The 13,203-nt window shown below is 36.2% G+C and overlaps 1 protein-coding gene across 3 annotated transcripts in view; it reads left to right on the top strand.

Moving 5' to 3' along the window:
* XPOT (exportin for tRNA) overlaps window positions 1-10,842 on the top strand; it is a 38,511-nt gene extending 27,669 nt beyond the window's left edge. For 2 of the 3 annotated variants that reach the window (XM_063075571.1, XM_063075572.1), the window contains 3 exons: window positions 3,297-3,368; window positions 7,376-7,432; window positions 9,921-10,842. In XM_063075571.1, coding sequence (XP_062931641.1) covers window positions 3,297-3,368; window positions 7,376-7,432; window positions 9,921-9,947 — 156 coding nt within the window. In that variant the 3' untranslated portion in view covers window positions 9,948-10,842. Of the gene's footprint in view, window positions 1-3,296; window positions 3,369-5,157; window positions 5,241-5,356; window positions 5,505-7,375; window positions 7,433-9,920 lie in introns of those variants that run through there. The other variant, XM_063075573.1, reaches the window with a different exon arrangement.
* Window positions 10,843-13,203: the final 2,361 nt, after the last annotated feature.

Below are 13,203 nucleotides of genomic sequence, written 5' to 3'. Positions count from 1 at the left end.
CTTTTATAAAAGGTCATTAACTTCAGTTCTTTTTCGGATATGAGGGAGGGATTGAATGAGGTTAGCAGTGTCTGTTATTGTCATTCATGTTTTGGGTAACAAGAAGGTTAAAATGTATGTTTGTTTTGGTTCGACAAAGGATTTGAAAAAAATTTTTTTTTTTTTTAGTTTTTTTTTTTTGTGGCATCTTTAAAAATTAGCATTTTTATTATTACAAATGGTAATTTTTCTTGGATTTGAAAAATCAACCAGAATTTCAGGATACAGATTTCACCCTCTAATAGGCTTCCTCACAGCCAGATTTCTTCAACTTCTTAGTATTACAAATAGAGCACTTCACTACTTTAGAACGTCCTCTTCTTCCTTGTCAATCTAATCATTTCTACAAATCATACATGATTCTGCATATTTTTAAGTAACTTGAATTGCTTGCCAGCATTTAAAAATTAGATACTTTTCTATTTTAAACAAAAATTCATATCCAATTTCTCTCAGTGGCAGAATGTCAACATAGGACTGGCATTTCCGCATAGCTTCAGTCAACTAAAGAGCAGCAGTTTCCCTCATGCCCTAAAAAGAACATGAGCTCTTGTTTGCCAGTCTCCATTCAGCCCACTCACTCATTTGAACTTGAGTTCTTGATTCTGATAGAGATTTGAAGTGTTTTTGATTCAGCAGCATTTTCTCAACTCCTGTTATGTGCTAGGGTGAGGGGGGTGTGTTTTCAAATAAAGATGAATAAAAAGTCCAATATTTATGGAGTTCATAATCAAGGGAGACTGATGCATAAATAACTCTCAATTGGGTTAAGTACATTAAGAAAGATGTATAAAATATTGTGGAATTAAAGCCAAATAAGCAATTTTGCCTAAGTGGGGGCAGTCTTAAACAGGCCATAGGCAAGAAGTGATTTTTTTTTTTTTTTTTTTTTTTTTGATAGGCCCTGAGACAAATGTAGATTGATTGGACTGACAAGAGAGGGAGCTGGCATTCTGGGAAGAGCTAAGTGGGTGTATGAAGACAGATCAGGTGTTACACAGTGGGTTTGGTGGGAAATAATAGTATTATCCTGTTTAGCTAAAGTATGGAGACAGAAGTAATCTAAAAAGTAAGATGGAATAAGGTTGTTGAAAGCCTTGCATTATGTGTGAAAAGTTGGGAAGTCAGTAGGCAACAGAGTTGTAATTTAGGATAGCTAGGTGGGGAAAAGTGCTCAGAGAGTAGATTGGAATAAGAGTCTGAGGCAGTTAGAATTAAATACTGATTTTGGAGTCCGCAGCATATAGTCATTCAAAGTGAAGTGGTAGGAATGAATGAGACTTTCTAAGACCAAGACAAAAAGAACCTTGGCTGAAGCAAAAGTGAAGAGAAAACTAGAAATAGTACCAAAGGTTAGAATATTATGAAAGCTAAAGGAAGAGAGTCTCAAGAGAAGAGATTGAGTGGCATTGTTGAATGCTAGAGTCAAGGAGGATGAAGAATGAAAAAAAACCCAGAAAGAATGGTATTTATAGTTCAGAAGTGTTTGTGTTGGCCATAGAAACCTAATTTATTTATTTATTTTTTATTTTTTATTTTTTTCTAAAAGATGACCAGTAAGGGGATCCTAACCCTTGACTTGGTGTTGTCAGCACCATGCTCTCCCAAGTGAGCTAACCGGCCATCCCTATATAGGGATCCGAACCTGTGGCCTTGTTGTTATCAGCACCACACTCTCCCAAGTGAGCCATGGGCCGGCCCTTAGAAACCTAATTTAAACACACAAGAATTGAGTCAAATGGTATTATATTTGAAAAATTTTTGCTTTTTGTTCTATTTTCTCATTCTTTTGACTTTCTTGAGGTACAAGTTTACCTTTCTGGATTCAAAAAAAAAAAAAACCTCTAAGTGGTAACAGTGGTGTTATATGAGATGATAGGCAATGCATAGGAAGTAAGCATAAAGAGGGTAAACTAAAGAAAAAGGTGAGCAGGAAAGTAGAAGGAATGTGGAAAACTTTCAGATCCAGTGTTACCTCTTCTTAATTAAGAACAGTTTTCCTTTAAAGTGACCTAGATTCATTAGGTTAGAGGGGCCAAGAGTCAAGGTAGAGGAGGAAACATGAAGAAATCCTTTCATTCAGAAGTAGGAATATTAAACAGGAGATCCAGGTGTTAATGCAGGGAAGAGTGCACTGAAGAGAGATGGATTGATTTCGTTTTGATAACTCTTACTTTTATTTTAGTTGGACCAGATTGAGATCATCAGCATAATAAAGCCTTTAAGTTAGAATCAAGTGTGAAAGAAATAACTTTTTAAAAAATTTTTTGAAGTATTGAATTTTGCTACATTTGCTTGAGGCCACACTCTCGGAAGAAACACATTGGTGTAGGGAAACCATTTTCACATTTTATCCTACATTCCTTTGTAGCTGTTGTAGCTGCTGGGAGTGGTTGGTGTTCAGAGTTTAGTTTGTGGAATTCTCCCTTCCTTCCACTAAGCTCACCAAAAAAAAAAAGCCAGAAAAACTATTATTATGGGTTTTAGCATCTGGAAATACTAGAAGATGGCCTCTATTGAAGAGCTATGGCTTTAGAAGTCAAGCCACCTGCTTTTTAGTAAAGGTTTCATCAGCAGCAGACTGGGCAACTTGCCTTCTGGTTCTTGGTTTCCTCATCTTTTCCATCTGGCTACTAAATTCCTGTTCCCTAGTTTATTTTACAGGAAAAAGAGGATGTGCTTTTGTTGCTATTATCTTATATGTGTTCTTGTATATGTTCAAGAACATGTTTTGTGTCTTGCTTGTATTTTAGTTTCTAAAGATAATGGTTGCCCTGGCACCAGCTGAAGGCTTCCCGCCATGCATTCACAGACACCCTATAATCCGCTCAGTGATAGACTGAACAGGAGCACCTTTCTTTGTTTTCCCCTTTAAGTCCATGGAAGCCTCTGGCGTTGTGATCTCCTGGATTTATAAGAATATTTGTTTAAGTCATCTTTAGCAATACTTAACACTAAGTAATGTTAACATGTAGTGAATGCTAAGTGCTATTCTAAGAGCTTTATCTTTCTTAATTCATTGAATCCTCACAATAACCTCGTATTTCAGATGGAGGAACTGAGGCTCAGAGAGGTTAAATAACTTGCCCAAGTTACCAGAGCTTCACATCTGGCAGTGGCCTGGCTCTAGAGTCTGTGTTCTTAATTACAATACTATATAGTCTTTAAAGTACTCATGTGTTGTTCTAGTTTCTTTTTATACACTACTAATGTCAAGAAAGAAAATAATGAAGTTATAATGATGTTTTAATCTTCAGGGCCCAGAATGTGTTCAGTATCTTCAACAAGAATACCTGCCCTCTTTGCAGGTAGCTCCAGAAATAATTCAGGTAAGAGTTGCTGTAGTGGATTTTGCTCTTAATTTAATTAAGGAAATGTGACTGTGCAGTTCAATCTAAATTTTGATTCAAGTAAGCAAAACTATTCAACTTGATGTTTTGGTTTATGTAGGATAGCAAGAGTACTTACCCTGGCGTTCAGACATCAGGGGATCTGTGAAGTCAAATGGGAAAAATTTTATATTTTTATTTTCACTAACCTCTAACAGAAATATTATTTCCTACCATTGTATAATACGGTGACAGATCACAGTAATAGCGTTACCTATGATTTTGTCACCAACAGAAATCACAGATATTTTCATATCACATAAGTTGCTGCAAATATCTCAGAACGTTGTTTATGCTTATCTCTATTTTGAAATTATAAGTTTTTAGGCAATATCACTGTACCTTGTTACCTAATTACTTAATAAGTCTTATTATTCTACCACACTTAAAATATTTTGATAACCATAATTCATTATAATTGGTTTCCTTTGTAATCCCATGTATTGTATTTTATGTGTTTTTAAAAAAACATTCTAAAAGGAGTCTTCCTCAGACTGCCAAAAGGGACCATAGCACATAAAGAACCTCTTTTCTGAAGATGTGTGCCAGATAGTTCATTGTACATATGCTAAGATCATCAATGCTTAATTTGTAAATGTGAAACTATATTTTGAGGAAAGTGGCTAGAAAGGTACCTTTTATTTTTGCAAATTTATCATTTGTATAATAGCACTGTTATTTTCTTGGCACATAGTTTTCCAGACTTCTTACGTGGTGGTACATGGAGCTAATGAGGTATCAAACTTTTAATTAAAAACAGAATTATGAGCTGAACCTGTGGCTCACTCGGGAGAGTGCAGTGCAGGGAGCACCGAGGCCGCAGGTTCGGATCCCATATAGGGATGACCGGTGCGCTCACTGGCTGAGCACAGTGCGGGCGACACCAAGCCAAGGGTTCTGATCCCCTTACCGGTCACAAAAAAACAAACAAACAAACAAACAAAAAAAAAAAACAGAATGACAATCTCTTGTGTAGACTTTAACATTTGTTTCTTCCTCAACAGTGTTTTGGTTATTTTATTTTACCATGGTAAGAACACTTAGCATGAGATATACCTTCTTAACCAATTTTTATATGTACAATACAGTATTGTTAATTATCAGGACAGTCTTGTACCTATACAACATTAGATAGACCTCTAGAACATATTCATCTTGCATAATTGAGACTTTATGCCTGTTGTATTAGTCCATTTTCTGTTGCTTATAAGAGTACCTGAAACTGGGTAGTTTATAAAGACACAAAATTTATTTCTTACAGTTCAGAAGCTGGGAAGTCCCCAGTCCAGGGGGCGCATCTGGTGAGGGCCTTCTTGGTGGTGGCTCTACAGTGAGGCAGGGTGTCACAAGGAGAAATGGCTGAGCAAGAAAGAGCTAACCTCCTTATTTGTTCCCCTTTTAAAGCCATCAGAACCATGCCCATTACTCCATGAATGGATCAATCCATTCACAAGGGCAAGGTCCTCACAATCTAATCATTTCTTCAAGGCCCCACCTTTCAATTGCCATAATAGAATTTCACACCCTCTTAATACTGTCACAGTGGGGATTAAGTTTTTAATACATGATCCTTTGGGAGACACATTCAACCCATAGCACTCGCTGATTAGCAACTTCCATTTTCTTCTCTCCCTGCTCCTCTTTATTGATGGTTTCCTCATTCTTCCTCTCGATTTTTGTTTATGTGCTTTATGATCTCCTTATTGCTTTTGGTCTCTACTTCCACCAGGACCTGCTCTCCATAGGAAGGGTGATGATGTTCTTAAGTATCATGATCTGCACCCAGGGGTTTTGGTATTGAATCTGACTGAGGTACTTATGTTGAAAAACACAGTTTTCTGATGCCCTTAACCCAGCTCCCTGTGTATGTTGTGATTGACTATTAAGACCTTCACTGAGTCCCTGAACACTACATCGCCTTGGCCCAGGTACTGCAGATGGAGAAGTGCCCCTGCATGGGCATGGCAGCAGCTGAACATCAAGGAGAAACAAGAGAGCATCAGATGCCACTGCCCCTGGTGGATCTCCACGTCTCTTCAGCACCATTTCCACTTCTAAATCGCTTTGGATAGTATGGACACTAGGAATGTTGAGTCTTCCAATCCATGAACACGGATGTCTACCAACAGTGTTTTTTAAAAGCTTATAATGCTGATTCTTAAGAGGCTTTGAAGGGCAGGCCCGTGGCTCACTTGGGAGAGCGTGGTGCTGACAACACCAAGTCAAGGGTGAAGATCTTCTTACCGGTCATCTTTTAAAAAAAAATAAAAAATAGGTTTTGAAAAAATTGAGAAATAAGGTAGATGTCACATAAGAGTAATTTATAATTACTCTTTTTTAATGAACTTAACTCATTTGTAATGAATTTATGATCTCATTTCATGACATACTACCTTTAATTTCAGAGATATTAATGACTTTCTTGGTTAACATTTGTTATATATAAGTAAACTTAATAGTTTAGTGAAACAATAAATTACTAATTACTCATGTCATCTTAGTGCCCATCAAAAGTAGAAATATACCATTCAATTTACAGCTAATACTCTTCTAGATTGCTAAATGTTTCATATATGCCTTGTATTAGTCCGTTTTGTGTTGCTATAACAGAATACCTGAGACTGGGTGATTTATCAAGAAAAATGAAATGTATTGCTTAGAGTTTCTGAGGCTGAGAAGTCCAAAGTCCATCTGGTGATGGCAACAGTGACCCAGGGGTCTCACATTTCAAGACGGTGGAAGCGGAGAGAGCAGGGAGAGCAAGAGAGACAGTCTCTCCTCTTTTAAAGCCTCTCAGAACCACACCCCTGACCACCATTTTTAATCCATTCACTACTGCATGGTCCTACAATCCAATCATCTCTTTAAGGCTCCACCTTTCAATTGCCGTAATAGGATTTCCCATCCTCTTAACAGTCACAGTGGGGGCTAAGTTTCTAATACATAAAACTTCAGAGACACAATTCAAGTTTCAGGTAGTTTGGTGGTGGAGACATAATTCAATCTACTACATGCCTTATGCCTTATGTTCTGACAACACTTTTTGCAGAATTTTAGTAGAGAGAATCATCTCTTTTGGTCTAGCTCAGCTCAGTTACCCCTCTTATTACATGAAAACAGCCATAGCATTGTAGTGTTTGTCCCACTCACACTTCTGGGGCTTGAGTCTCCCTTGTTTAGGAGAGCCATCTTCTCAAAAGTCAATGCAGCCTGTCTGACAAGTACAACATTTGAAAATGTCATATAGGGCAGGCCCGTGGCTCACTTGGGAGAGTGTGGTGCTGACAACACCAAATCAAGGGTTAAGATCCCCTTACTGGTCATCTTTTAAAAAAAAAAGAAAGAAAGAAAATGTCATATAACTTTCTGTGGTGAGGAACTGTTTGAGGTGATTTTGATAAGTTATCATAAGAATCCTGTGGCATCAAGCAACTTTTATGTTATTTACAGATGATGGATAAAGAAAATATGGTATACACATGCAGCGGAATATTATTCAGCCTTAAAAAAGGAAAGAAATCCTGCCATGTGCTACAATATGGATGAACTTTGAAGATGTTTTGCTTAAGTCAGTCACAAAAAGACGAATACTGCTTGATTCTGCTTATAGGAGGTATCTAACGTAGTCAGGCTCATGGAAGCAGAAAATAGAATGGTAGTGGTCAGGTGCTGGGGAAAGGGGAAATGCGGAGTTGTGCAGTAGGCATAATAGAGTTTCAGTTTTGCAAGATGAAAAAGTTCTAAAGATCTGGTATACAACAATGTGCATGTAGTTAACTTTTACATGTACTGTACATGTAAAGGTGGTTAAAATGGTAAATTTTAAGTGTTTTTACCACAATTTTAAAAAGAAAAAAATACTGTGGATTCAAATTAAGATGCATTAATACAAATATATTTGTATTCCTCTTTCTACCTTCCCTTCCCACCGCCCCTCCCCCCCCCAGGAGTTTTGTCAAGCGCTTCAGCAGCCTGATGCTAAAGTTTTTAAAAATTACTTAAAGGTAGGTATTTGAGAAAATTACATATTTTCATACAATTAGATAATGTCTGGGAGCCAAGGAAGAATACATCTATACTGTAGTTTGACCAGCTGTCACTTATTTTGGGATCTCTTTGCTCTAAAAGCTGATTCTAAGAATCTGCAATTACAGATGTTTCTGTGAAGCCCCTTTCAACTAAGCTCTTGCAAAAGATCCTAAAAAAATTAGGTAAGCACACCGAATGTACACACCTTACTTAGTATATTGGTATGAAAATGCCAGTTTTCTTTTATAGTTTCATGACGTAATTAAATGTAAACTAGAGGATTGGGAGAAGAAAAAATGTTAAGAACAGTTGTCCATATTAAGTTGAAAAAGGAAGGAACTATAAAAATATAAAAAACAAAAGTGTGAGTTATTTGCTTATATTTTGAAACATTTAAACTGTAAAGCAGACAAAGGAGAATCCTCAGATTTGGCCATCAAGGCTCTTTTTACATTCATAAAATCATTGATTTTTTAAAAACCTATAAGTTGACAAGAAGTGCTAAGTGTTTATTTGGTATTCATAGTTACAGTTAATTCCATGAGATAAACCTATTTGCTCTCACGTAGGTAGTCAGTCATTTCACACTTCATGACTGCTTTTTATGTACTAGCTACTATGGTAACTGCTGCAAATACCACTACAAGTGATTTTCCCTGCCCACAAGGTGCTCGTAGTCTAGAAGTAGTGTGACAGGGTGAGGAACTATTTTTTATTTTTATTCATTATCTTAATTCAACAGATTTGAAGGCAAAGCACTGTATTAAATTTCTTGGTAACAGGCAACAGTGAATTGCTACCTGATTCTTTTGCCCAAGACATTTAACAGAATTGCTAAGTCAAAGGGCTTTGCTAAGAAAATAATTAAGTGTGCCATCCTTTGACTGTGGTTCTAATATCTTCCCTTGTCAGTTTTTTTCCTAGTTGTAGTTTGTCAGCTTAAACATCTCAAAGAGTATGTGTGGAAGACTATTGAGAATTATTTTTTCTCATTGGGAACCTTCCCTCCCCCACTTCCCCATAAAAGAAAAATGCCTATGTAAGTAACTTCAGTTAAATAACTGATCGATCAAACTGGATTAAAGGACTTAAAAAACCTTAAACTATTAGAGGTATGTGTACCTGTAGATCTAGGAACATTGTGAAGGCTTGTGCTTCACATGAATGTATTCATCTACACAGCACTTAAGCCCAACTTTTCTTCAGTGATGGTATTCTCATCTTAGTGATGGCATTATACTTCTAGTTGAAAAAAATGAAATTCATTCCTTTTTGTCTATTCCTGCCTTCATATCTGATTCCCAGATCTTGCTGATTCTCTCCTCCTTCATGCTCCCTCTTCCTTTGGATCTCCACTGCTGCTACTTGGGTGTAGGTTTATATTATCTCACTTCCTTCACTTGTTCTAGCCAAGGTGATCTGTTTGAAAACATCAAACAGTCCTTTGAAATTCATTCCCCTTCCTCATTACCTTCCTACATAATAGTTTACTAAAAATAAGCTCATGTTTCTTGGTTTGGCATTTAATTTTTTTTCCATATTCGGATCTCAGACCACCTTTCTGGTTTCTCTTTCAGGAATGGTTTTTGCTATTCTTTCTGTTCTTTAATAATACTGCCTTATTAGCAACCCTCCTCCTTTATGAATTCTACCCATTCTACTAGGCTTATTTTAAGCATGGCTTTCTTTTGTTCATATGGTGATCATTTTTTTCTCTGCATTTAGCCAATAGACTATTTTTTAGATGAATATCTGATCTGTTAGGTGCTGGTGATACAACGATAAATACGGTCCTGTCTGTAAAGAGCTTACTGCCTACCATTTATTATTTCTAGTGCTCACTTAACATATACCTAAATGTGAATGGTAATATGTAATACTGGTCCAGTGTCTAGCACAGCCTCTAGCCTCTTCTCTATTAGTCTCAAATATTGAATGGGAAGTACTTTTAAAAAAACATTTATTTTATCATTTTATTTATTTATTTGGCAGCTGGCTGGTTCGGGGATCAAACCCTTGACTTAAGTGCTATTAGTTATCAGCACCACACTCTAACCAACTGAGCTAACTGGCTAGCCCCTGGGAAGCACTTTCGAATCTTTAGATAAATAGTAAATTCCTTAAGGGATTAGGAGTGCTGTCTTTAGCTTTGACTTGTTTCTTCCTCGAAATTTAATTTCCAAGTGTCAATTTTGACAGTAGTGCCAGTCATTAAAAAGGTGTCATGAGCTTGCTTTCTTCTGACCACTTGAATCTCATAGCATTAGAGGTAATACCTTATTTTCAGTACTTTTCCAGTTGGGTGATGTCAGCATAGTTATATGTAGACTTTATCAAATTCTCCAGGTGAAAAAGTTCTTATCTTGGATTATGTGTGGATTTATGAAATATGTGAAGTGTTTTAGGTGAAAAAAGTGGTATCTTCTGACATTAGTATTAATTGTCCTAATATTTTATTCACAGGTGTTCTTCCAGAGAGCAAAGCCCTAAGGACTGGATTTCCCTGTACCTACTTCGTGATCAGGAATTCCAGTTAATAATTTATAAAGAAGCGATCCTTGTGTGCCATTCTCACTGGTCTTTTAACATTGTTTTGAGCTTATTGCAGTATATGTATTGGGATTTTTCTGTAAAATGGGTGTAACTTTCCCTAATTGTCACAGGTATGTGACAACAAGAGAAGTTGCTTACATGTCAGCTCAAATTGTTCTATATAAAAATGCTGTTAAAAGACAGCAGAGTTATCCTAGCACCTTAGTGTTTTGGTTTGTTTTTTTTGTTGAAATTTTAAGTCCTTTGTAAAGACCATAGCAATGGGAAATGGTGTACTTTTTTAAAAAATTGCTGAATATAAAATGTTTGAAAATTTTAATGTTCTTTTATGTGTTCATACATATAAAGTATGGGGGGAATACAACAATCAAAACTAATTTTTTGTAGATAGCCGTTATATTTCTCTAAACTGTTTCAATGCCAGTGTGTATTCTACAAAAGAGAATGGTTTCATAAATTAATGGATTTAAACGTAGGTGCCAGTGTTATGCCTTTTTTATAAAAAAATAAATTTACGTAGTGAAATATACCAAGTCTTTTCTGGAATTATTGTAAACACTTTAGCCTTATTTAGTTGTCTTAATCTTTCCCTGATTATTTCCCATTTAAAGGTTTGCAAATACGAGTATGTGGATGCTTTATTTCTTCTAATTATGCTCCTAAAAGGTTACATGCAACTTAGTTCTATTAAATAAAAGTCTTTTAAAAATGTACTAGAGCTAATAATATTGATTGGACCATCATCACATGTTGTACACAGGTGATGGTAGTCAACACTGTACCCCCAAAACATGTATAATTAATTATGCTTCAATAAAAAATAAAAAGAAAACAGAGTTCTTTGCACATCTGATTAGGGGCTGCTAAGGCCAGCATTGAAAAGAGGGGAAGGTTCTCAGGTGGATAAAAAATATAGATACTAGAAAAAGCCTGTGTGAATCTGTTGTTAGGATTAAAAAATCTCAATTTTTTTTTCTCTTTTATTGGATATACTTAAAGCATGGCATATCTCTGTGTTCATGTTTGTAAATAATAGCTAACCACTTAATTACTAGAAGTACTTTCCCCTACCTTCCTCCATTTGTATTCATGACTACTGGGGAAAGCAAGAGGAAAAATAATAGTATCAGTAGTAGCACTGGAAAATTAAGAAGAAGAACAAAACTGAGCAGCAGAATTAGTACAGATATTTAAGTTTAAATTCTAAAAGCCCAATTAAGATTTTTGGTGAGAGGGTTTTGTGTGTGTGTTTGTTTTTAACCTTTGACCAGTGCGCCTTCTAGGGGTTTCATGGATAGGCTTCAATGGCCTATAAACTCCCTAAAATTGTATTCTAAATTGTACATGTGAATCTTATTCTGGGTTTAATTCCAGAAGAGATTTTAAACATTTTCCTTATATCATGGAATAAAGGCACTAAACTAAATTGACAAATATAAAAATAGGTCACTGGAATGTATATTATACTTCAATTAAAATGTTTTAAAAATAGACAAAGTGAAAGCTGGGTGTTTCTTTGATAGGCTCCCCTGTACTACGGGCGAGAGAATTGTATCTATTGCAATAGTAGTAATTGTCCAAAGTATACTAATGAGTAACACAGCATAACGGTTAAGAGCTTACGCAGCACAGCTTCTAAGCCCAGATTAAGTAGATTCAGATACCAGTTCTGTTAGTAACTGGTTTTAGAACCTTGTTCAAGTTAAATAACTTCTTCCTGCTTCAGTTTCCCTATCTGTAAATTGGGGGAAATGATAGCTACCTCATAACTCATTAAGATTTCAATGAGTTAAACATGAAAAGAGCTTATATATAAAGGCTGGATATTAGCTTGTATTATTGTACTATTCCATATATGGAAAGGTAACAACTCCTTTTTCCTAGCTGTTTAAAAGCCCTTCAGGGGCCAGCCCATTGCTCACTCGGGAGAGTGTGGTGCTGACAACACCAAGTTAAGATCCCCTTACTGGTCATCTTTATATGAAGAAAAGAAAAGAAAAGCCCTTCAGAAGATTCACATGTGTTTAGAGCTAAGTGAAATCAGGACATGGAAACTAAGAGTAATAGAAATTAAACTCTTCATGTATATATATACTATACTATAATCATGTATAGTAATTCCTATCATTCTTTGAAGTTGCTCAGAGCACCATCACAATTAGGAAACTCTGTTCCATCATGAGTTATATTATTTCCAAAAGCAAGCACCCAAATAATTGTCTCAAGGGTAAATCTCACCTTTTACAGATGAGATAATTGAGGCTAAAGAATAGGATTTGTGTGACTTGACTATGGAATTGCAGGATTTTATGATGCCTGATCTAGTCTTGTGTCTGACAGTTTAATTGAATCTTGATGCTAATATTAATTCATTCACAAGTTGCTTGACCTTTGAGGAAATGCTATGTGGTATTCTAATGTGCATCATTTATTATGTGGTAAACATGAATCAAGGCCTATGGCTCAGTCACATTTTCTCCTACAGCTTTGAGCTGTGCGTTTTACTGATGGCAGGAACTTTGACAGGTCTTCACTCTTGTCATTAATGAGCTGAAACTGGTTAAATTGTTAGCAGTGAATAGATGTTAGAATGACTCCATCACTTAAACGTTTAAAATTTGAATAAAGTAACTTCCTGTGTAAGAACTCATTAGAGTGGGCTTTCATTCTCTCCAAAGAGGTAAGAAACTTGCTTAAAGTCAGTAATAGGCAGGGAGAGCTGGGACTGCAACCTCAGGTCTGTTTAATTCAAAAGCCTGTTCTTAACCACTCTTCCATGGTTTCCTATTCATTGCTGCTTGCTGTAGTACCCCTCTGGAAAGAACCCCTTTACTCTGCCCCTCCACTCAGAAATTTAGCCCTAGATCAGCAAAAGTCTCTGTACCCTGCCCATGTTGGCAAAGGCTGCGGTGCTGTCAGTGGGCAGAAGGGACCTCTCTCTAGGGATCTTGGCTGCACGAATTTTGCAGGACCTGATTTTAGTAGTTAAGCTTTAGTTCTTAAATTCCTTTTTAATTTTTTTATTGTAACATAGTTGATTGTACATTTCTGTGGGGTACAGAGTTGAATATCATTACTTGTGTACAATAAGTGTTGCTCAAATCAGAATAATTAGTATACTCAACATTATACTAGTTCTTAAGTTCTTAAGTTTAGTACTTAAGTTCTCCGATATTGCCATTCCAAAATACAG

Source organism: Cynocephalus volans, chromosome 12 (genome assembly GCF_027409185.1).
Source record: "Cynocephalus volans isolate mCynVol1 chromosome 12, mCynVol1.pri, whole genome shotgun sequence".
Taxonomy (NCBI): domain Eukaryota; kingdom Metazoa; phylum Chordata; class Mammalia; order Dermoptera; family Cynocephalidae; genus Cynocephalus; species Cynocephalus volans.
The sequence above is the reverse complement of the archived record's forward strand: the minus strand, read 5'-3'. Positions and strand labels throughout refer to the sequence as shown.